The 7,461-nt window shown below is 36.4% G+C and overlaps 1 protein-coding gene across 1 annotated transcript in view; it reads right to left on the reverse strand.

Annotated features, from left to right (window-relative positions):
• LOC107590540 (GAS2-like protein 3) overlaps positions 1-6,883 on the reverse strand; it is a 13,625-nt gene extending 6,742 nt beyond the window's left edge. The window contains exons 1-4 of the mRNA XM_016279349.1: positions 6,875-6,883; positions 6,622-6,799; positions 4,261-4,370; positions 4,035-4,173 (exon numbers count right to left, since the gene is read on the reverse strand). Of these exons, the coding sequence (XP_016134835.1) occupies positions 4,035-4,173; positions 4,261-4,370; positions 6,622-6,799; positions 6,875-6,883 (436 nt within the window). The remainder of the gene's footprint in view (positions 1-4,034; positions 4,174-4,260; positions 4,371-6,621; positions 6,800-6,874) is intronic.
• Positions 6,884-7,461: the final 578 nt, after the last annotated feature.

Below are 7,461 nucleotides of genomic sequence, written 5' to 3' on the forward strand. Positions count from 1 at the left end.
GGACCATGTGATATTTCAGTTTTTCTTTTTTAATAAATCTGCAAAAATGTCAACAATTCTGTGTTTTTCTGTCAATATGGGGTGCTGGGTGTACATTGAGGAAAAAAAATGAACTTAAATGATTTTAGCAAATGGCTGCAATATAACAAAGAGTGAAAAATTTAAGGGGGTCTGAATACTTTCCGTACCCACTGTATATCACTATACATTTAATCAATCATAGTACATTGAAACACAAAACTGTGTTACATTTAAATATGCAAATGAGGTAATATTTAATTAAAAATCTGCTAAAATTCTTGTTTGCTGACATATTAGAATTAAAGGTTTTTACAGAGGAGATTATGTGCTTTTGTTAATTTTATTAGCTTGTTTTTTGTATTTAATTCATAAAAATCTTTTTATAAAACGGATAGTTCCGGTCCTTGATTCTGATTGGCTGAGCCACGTTCGAAGCTGTTGTAAATTACTCTACAAACACACACTTTTGTTTACGTTTGTCTGTTGCTCGGTAGTTCTGAGGAGCTACATTGTTTGGTGGAAGAATACTGTTCTTATTAATATCATTACACTTTATTTGCTCGGTTTTATTTTGTGAAACCTTACTACCCATATGGAATAACCGTTTTATAAAAGCAATAAGCCCCGTGAAGCCATGGTTTACAGTGAATTCATAACAGCTAAGGGGGTTTTAGGCACTTCACTTCTCATCGTACCTAACAACGTCCCTTAGCTGTTATAAATTCACTGTAAACCACGGCTTCTTGGGGCTTAATTGCTTTATTATTTTTATTTCATTTTTAGTTTTTATTTATTGACAGTTAATAATTTTGGTGTTTTATCTTAAACTTCAAATAAACTGAATTTATTTTAAGCTTTACATCTAATAATTATAATTTTATGTCAACATTATTTCAGTTAACGAAAATGTTTTTAATAGTTTTAGTTAATAATAGCCCTGCTTCTTAAGGGCTTAAATTGACAAAAAGATCATTTATTGACCCGTCAACTCAGTAGTAAATGTTGTTACTCATTTTTAATGCAAAGAGGTCAAATTCTTAATGCAAAAATTTTCAAAACTTGGCAAAAAAGAAAAAAACCTTCACTAAAGTCTCAGTTTCAGCCACATGCACCACTGACATCCATTTTGGTTTGGAAATTCTGGAGAGCAGCTCAAAACCCTCAACACTTCAGTCTAATTCTTGTTTTAATATTGATATAAAAACATGGGCGTCGGAAGCAACAAAAAATGTGGGTACATAGTGTAACTGTAATTCAATGCTGCAACAAAGACTATATGATATCTTTAAAAGCAACAGGCGAACAAATGATGAACATTCACTTAAATAACAGCTTGTTTAGTGACAGTATGTGAGCACACAGCCAGACCCACCTGAGCAGCAGAGATGCTAATAATCGTTTACCTTGCTGTGTTGAGGGAGTGCAGTAGGTGCGAGTACTGAAAACACGGAATGGAGTTTAATTTATATGGACTCTGAATGAACCAAGTGGAATGGATTTAAGGAAGCAGCAGCGTGGAAGTCAAGGCTGTAGCTAAAATGCAGAATGGAGTTTAATTTATTAGGGCATTCCTCAAGTGGAATGGATTTGACTGACGGCGCTCTGAAAAGTGAACAGACATATGCGCTAGGGGTTGAACGACTTCTGATTTGTTCAAGTCGACTTTTTTACGTGATGAAAGTCGAGTCGAAGTCGACTAGTCGCTGATGATGTCTTTAATGAACAAATAAGTCTGGAGCTGTGATAAACAGCTTGTGCACAGCTATGGCATATGACACAGCGCTGCCCACATGGCTATTGCTTCTATAACAACTCATTTTTATCAGTTCTGTGTTTTCTGGTTTAATTCTTTGGATTCTGTTTTAATGCTTTGATTAAATTTTAATAACATGTCTAATCAAGTGAATTCATACATTTTAATATACTATTAAAATCTTAATACTATGAATTGTTCATATCAAAAATTCTTTGTTGTGTGTTTTAATGTCTCTGGATTCTGTGTTTTATGATTTGTAAATGTATTACCAAAAACCATAAAACAAATGAATGCATAAAATATTATTTTAATTTAATGAAAACAAAGCTGAATAACAAACTGCTGCACAACAGAGATTTATTATTGAAATTAAAATATGGATGGAAAATTGTGTAACATTGAGTGATATTCCATAAAAAAGGTTAATAAATTATATTCTTATTCTTATTATTATTAAGTTGAGAAATACATTCTACTGTACAATAATAATACATGTCTGTCACAATTTCTTCAAGTTAAACCAAACTTTTATTTTGGTGTTTTTCTGTGTGCATTTGATGACAGTTTTGATTTATTCATCCAAAATTAAATTTTTATGAACGGATTCTTCTGTTCCATGATTTCTGTATTGCAGAAATCACTTCATTAAGTTTTGTTGCAACAATGTAAGTTCTGCTCATGGCTGAATAGTACAATAACTTAACTGTTAACCACTGCAGAGTCTTAAAGGGATAGTTCGCCCCAAAATGAAAATTACCTGTAAGACCTTCGTTGATCTTGGGAACACAAATTAAAATATTTTTGGTGAAATTCGAGAGCTTTCTGACCTTGTAGAGACAGCAAGGCAACTGACACGTTCCCAGGCCTAGAAACTTAGTAAGTACATCATTAAAATAGTTAATGTGACATCAGTGGTTCAGCCGTAATGTTATGAAGCTACGAGAACACTTTTTGTGCACAAAAATAAAAATAACGACTTTACTCAATTTGTAGAACATGCATGTGCTGCACCTTGTTTACGAACAGAGGAATGCACACATGCGTCGTGGTACTCTTGTGAATGGCAGCGATGCGGGAACGTGTCAGTTGTGTTACGGTCTATGGAGGGTCAGAAAGCTCTCGGATTTCATCAAAAATATCTTAATTTGTGTTCCGAAGATAAACAAAGGTCTTGCGGGTTTGGAACAACATGAGGGTGATAAATTGCATTTTTAAAATATCTTAAATTGGAAAAAAGGTTATTTTTAAACTGTAATAATATTTCACAATATTAAGATTTGTACTTTATTTTTGATCAAATAAATGCATCCTTGGTGAGCATATACAGGACTTTTACAATTATTTTTAAAAGTTATATACTAGTGGGAATGTGTAAGTCACATTGTGAATACGTTATTTTCATAGAAATTTTATTACATAGAAATAGTAAATCTTTAGTCAGTAAATCTGACTGAAATGGATGGATATGAACTGATGACATACAGTATTGATTCAATTTAAAGGATTTTTTTTGTCAAAAGACAAAAATATATATATTTCCTCTCTCGGCGTCTGTTCTGTGCAGTGAGCGGCAGAGAAGCACACCGCAGCCGACTCGTCAATAAATGAGTACAAAACAGCATTTCCTAGCACCTGTCGCTTACTGATTGTTTGGAATTATAAAAATGAGTGTAGTTCGTCTGTTAATATCACATGCACTTTTTAGTTTGTTGTTTTTTTTTTGTTTGTTACTCAGACGCAGGCAGTGCGCTGCATGAGACAAAAAAGTAATATAGCCAAAACAACCGCATAGTGTAGATGCATGGTGATTCTATAGTGTATTCTATATTCTATTTCTTTAGTGTAGATGCATGGTGATTCTATAGTGTATTCTATATTCTATTTCTTTAGTGTAGATGCATGGTGATTCTATCAGACGATGCCGCGATTATAAATGAGTGACTCCTGGTTAACATGTATTAAAAGGGGTCGTGTTTAGTCACTATTTAGTGTGGTATTTTTTGACAATATTAACTCATCATGACAGTAAAATAAGTCAATCCATTCGAAGTCAATATACTGCAGTATTTCCGTACAAAATACCGTCATGTACCGTGAAACCGGTATAATTTGGAAAAATACCGTGATATAAATTTTTGCTCATACCGCCCAGCACTCTGAGTGAGTAATTAATGACAGAATTGTAATTTTTTGGTGAACTATCCCTTTAATTATAATTTGCACCTGGTTAAAAACACATGGTCAAAAGTTCTCTTACCCAAATCCTCAGACTCAAACAGATAGGCCTCGTCCACTCCTATGTGACGACACCAGGACAGAAAATTCGCTGTGTTGTCGCGGGCGAAAAACGATCCAGGAGAGGCGTTTTTCTTGAACTGGATTTTCTTTAAGGGCAGCTGTTAACAAAACAGAGACGGGAATTACACGTTAACAGTCCTGCGGTTATGCGAGCTGCGTCACCACGTCACACGTTCCTTACACACCTGTGTTTCCGAGTCCTGTGGGATTTTACTCTGCAGAATTCCAGCCAGGCGACACAGTTTGACACCGTTGTCCAGCTCCTCCATGAAGCATTCGGCTGTCACCTGCTCGCCTGCAAAAACACAAATATCTCCATGTTTCCAACAACCTGACAACAACCATGTAACTGACTTACATGTTACTAAATAGCCTTTAACTGAATTCAGCATCATTATGCCATCACGAGCTGGCTTTGATGATTAGAAGTTCAACATATTCATATTTTTCACATAGAGGGCAAAACAAGGCTTTCCTGCCTATTATTTTTTACCAGGATTGTACTAAGTATTAACATACTAAAACAGTGATCTTAAAAAGCCAAATTCAGTATATAACTTACTGATGATGCACACTATATACAGTTAAGCAGATGCGCCCAGAATATGAACACAAGTTGCGCAGCATGCTCACTTGTACGCCAAGCATTTTCCCATAGAAAACCATTACAAAAAATGTGGCTTAATCCATTAAGACAGACCAAATTCAGTATACACTATATTAATAAAGCATACAGGCAAGCAGATGAGCCCAGAATGTGAGCGCATTGCGCAAAGTTTCACGTTTTCACGTTTCTTTATAATGGTTTTCTATGGGAAAATGCTTATATTTGCATTCATATTCTAGGCTCATCTGCTTATATATAGTATGCATCATCAAAAAAAATGTATACTGAATGTGATATTTTAATACCACTATATAATTACACGTTAAAGGTGCAGTAAGTAATATTGTCAACTAGTGGACTGACTGACTCCACGCTCATGCGGGTTGCCAGATTGAGAAGACACAACAGGAACAAGCTTTCTATTTCTGAGGTCATCGAGCTTTTTAGATGGATGTCGAGGCTTTATCAGGTCAGGTAGAATCTTCAATCTCTGACCCAGTTGGTTTGCTGGTTTGGCTGCAACACATTGCGTTTTCCACCAACTGGCAACCCGGGGGGTTTCAAAATCCTATTGGGTAAACTGGCAGTGGGCGGAATCACACAGACCAACACAAAAACAGGCATTCCGACACGGAACACACATTTCAAAGTAGAATAACTGGCTGAAGCATTGTTTTTTAGGAGAAACAAGTATGTGAACTTGGTATGTTGCCTTAAAATCGGCAAACATATGGTATTTTTATGCTTTAGTACAGTCAAAACATTATATACAGCACCTTTAAGTACAAGATGGAACCTTCACAATGAGCAAAAAAAGTCACTTTCCAAAACCTTCACTCTCTCTATTCTCCTCTTTTCTAGCTTGCCTAATCTTGCCTTAAAGGAACACTCTACTATTTTTTCATTTTCCAACTCCCCTAGGGTTAAACAGTTGAGTTTTACCGTTTAACTCAACTGTTTAACTCTAGGGGAGTTGGAAAATGAGTCTATTTTCAAAAATAGTGGAGTGTTCCTTTAAATAGGAAAAATATAGAAACTCTTTGGTCATTTTTGAGCGAGATGCTAACGGTCTAATCAGATTCAATGATCTATGCTAAGCTAAGCTAAAAGTGCTACCGCCAGACCCGGAGATCGGCTGAATGGATTCGAAAACGGTAAAACTCAACTGTTTAACTCTAGGGGAGTTGGAAAATGAGCCTATTTTCAAAAATAGTGGAGTGTTCCTTTAATCAAGTTGTCTAATAAACCGGGCATTGCATATTATGAATATTGTTTGCCCTTTGACGAATTACTGTGTTCCTCTTTTGTAAATCACTTTGGATAAAAGCATCTGCCAAATGCATACATGTAAACTTGACAGGCCTGTGCTGCAATTCTATGGCCGTTTTGCCCTCCAGGTCTCCACGCCGGTCATGTGACCAAAAACTACGAACATCACATAAAATTCACACTTATGATGCTACAATCACCAGCACCGTCAGTGGAAAATGAACGAGGTCGACAGCAAAAAACAGTCACATTTTAGTAATTTGTTCAAATTCCACAACGTATTCAGTGTATTATCTGAAAGAGGACTATAGGATTACGAGGACTTAATCTAAAAAAGAAAGAAAAAAAAGGCAACAAACAGAGCAATATGGGTGAACATTCTTTTGACCCGGGTGAACATGCTCAGCATGTGGACAGACAGGTAAAGGCAACACCCTCCATTATTCTACAAAGACTGAGAGATTGAGTTCTTGTTTCGGGGGTCGTATATCACCGCTATACGAGAGGCTTGCAGCAAAGGGTGTGAAGAAACGAACTATATACTCCGAAACGGTTTCAGTTATTTGACCAACGAAAGGAAATGGCATTTAGACTTATAATGGCAGTAATTTTTCACTTTCGTGCACTGATAGTGAGTCATAGACATCTTGTTTTGCATGAGCAGGTTTACCCAGCATGCCACTCAGCCAGATGGCCAGATCCTCCTGCATGGGTACCAGCGTGGCTTCGTGTCGCACAGCCAACCACTGGTCATAATGGAACACATCAGCCAGACCCGGGCCGGGCCGGGGGGAGCGCAGGCCGCGAGGACTCTGTAACGGGACATCAAACTTCTCGCCGAACCAAGCCTGAGAGAGAGAAAGAGGAAAACCAGACAGCTCAACATGTGCACACTGAGAAGCACACACAATGACCCCTCACACAGATTCCATGCTCTCTCTCCGGAAACTAAGACCATGCTGAAATCAGGACAGTTTGCAAACACTCAAGCTCTAACAAACACGACAAATCAAACAAATGACAACTTACACAAGCAGAGGAGTAATAACACTTCGATTAAACAACACTCTCATAAGAGACCTTGTGGTAAAACCTCTCACAGGCTTCACACAAACATGCTGAAGTTAAAAACTTGGGGTTAAGTATTCAAGCAAACCCCTAACCGTGAGTACGAGTATGACTACTAGTGATAGACACTTAATATTCCGTAATATTATTGATTTGACTGCACTGAATTGACCTGAATCGAGATAATGACAATGTTCTAATAATATTTTGCTAACATTTTCTCCAAACATTTAAAACGCCCAGTTTTTTGTTAAATGTTTCAAAAACATTTTTTGAGGGGAATGCAAACGTTAAGGGAACATTGCATTTTACAATTTTGCAAACATTTTATGAATGTTACTTTTGCATGTTCTCTGAAAGTTCTGAAACAAGTAGTAACATTTAAAAAAATGGTACACTAAGAAATGAAACGTTCCATGAACAATGTATAAATAATATTTTT

The sequence above is a fragment of the Sinocyclocheilus grahami genome, unplaced genomic scaffold, assembly GCF_001515645.1.
Source record: "Sinocyclocheilus grahami isolate Dianchi unplaced genomic scaffold, SAMN03320097.WGS_v1.1 scaffold129.1, whole genome shotgun sequence".
NCBI lineage: Eukaryota > Metazoa > Chordata > Actinopteri > Cypriniformes > Cyprinidae > Sinocyclocheilus > Sinocyclocheilus grahami.